Here is a 1,458-nt window from a genome sequence, read left to right as displayed (position 1 = left end):
AAACATGGGTCAGGACATAAGTGAGTTGAAAAGCTTTAGGGATGATGTGAGATCTACCTTAAGGAACCATGGTGAAAAACTCAAGAGGATGGAGTCTCGAGTAGGAGAGCTATCTCAACAGGCCCCCAAGTCAACTGCAGTGTTCCCTAGTGACACAGAAAAGAATCCTAAAGGGGAACAAAAGGAAATGAGATGGGAAGAATGCAAGGCCATCACCATATTGAAGGAAGTCTCAGAAGAAGAAGGAATCAGACCCTCAGAAAAGGAGTCAGAAATCTTGAAAGAAGGTGTGGAAGGAGCTAAGCAGGAAAGTGAAACTGAGCAAGCCAAGGAAATGCAAAAGGAAGGCATGCTGGAAACTTACCAACCAAGAGCACCATTTCCTAAGGCATGCTGGAAACATACCAACCAAAAGCACCATTTCCTCAGAGGTTAGGAGGAGGTGAAAAAGGGAAAACATATTCAAGGTTTTTAGAGACATTTAAGTCTCTCCATATCAATATTCCCTTTCTTGAGATTTTCCAGCAGATGCCTACACATATCAAGTATTTGAAGGAATTGCTGAGCAAGAAAAGAGTTTTGAAGGGAGGACAAACTGTAATAATGAACAAAGAATGCAGTGCCCTCATCAAGAAGGACATAGTCTCTAAGAAAACAGACCCAGGAAGTTTCCATATCCCTTGCATCATAGGGGAAACAAAAATTGACAGAGGATTCTGTGATTTAGGAGCTAGCATAAATGTGATGCCTCTTACTCTTATGAAGAGGCTACAACTGAATGAGGTGAGATTCACTGATGCAATCATACAACTGGCTGACAAAACTCAAAAGCAAGCTGAAGGGGTAGTTGAGAATGTGCTGGTGAAAGTGGGAAATTATTTCCTTCCCACAGACTTTGTCATTTTGGACATGGAGGAAAGCTACATACATCCTATCATTTTAGGAAGGCCATTTCTAGCCACTGCTAGAGCACTCATAGATATAGAACAAGGAGAGCTAATTTTGAGAGTACATGATGAACAGCTCAAATTCCATGTTTTCAAACCTGCATCCGAGCCTGAACCAGAATCTGAAAAGCCTAAGGATGATAGTAGCCATCTGTGTTTGGAGGAAAGCAATCCAGCAGCTGAAACTCTGAAATAGTCCTTGGAAGGCAAACAAGAATTGCAAGAGTTAAAGCCACAAAAATCAATAGAAACAACTCAGAAGGATCCTCCTGGCATAAGGATCGATGAAGAAATCCTCAAGAGAGAGGGAAGAATTGTAAAGAAATTGCCAAGAGGGTGGAGAAACAAGAAAATTCCCACTGAAGGTTTCTCTCCGGGAGATAAAGTGATATCAAGTCATTATCTGCCAATCCCACCTGGCCTCAAACCCATTCCTTCCCAGCTCCCTCAAGTGTGCACAATCAGGAAAGTGCTTTCTATGGAACATTTGGAAATCATGAATGAATTAAAT

General features: G+C 41.6%; 1 protein-coding gene across 1 annotated transcript; it reads left to right on the top strand.

Annotated features, from left to right (window-relative positions):
- The first annotated feature begins 603 nt into the window (after nucleotides 1–603).
- LOC107470195 (uncharacterized) lies at nucleotides 604–1,143 on the top strand. Its single transcript, XM_016089582.1, has one exon. It carries the CDS (start codon nucleotides 604–606, stop codon nucleotides 1,141–1,143), a length of 540 nt encoding a protein of 179 aa, XP_015945068.1.
- Nucleotides 1,144–1,458: the final 315 nt, after the last annotated feature.

This window comes from Arachis duranensis, chromosome 10, assembly GCF_000817695.3.
Source record: "Arachis duranensis cultivar V14167 chromosome 10, aradu.V14167.gnm2.J7QH, whole genome shotgun sequence".
Lineage (NCBI taxonomy): Eukaryota > Viridiplantae > Streptophyta > Magnoliopsida > Fabales > Fabaceae > Arachis > Arachis duranensis.
This window is presented reverse-complemented; position numbering and strand designations above follow the sequence as displayed.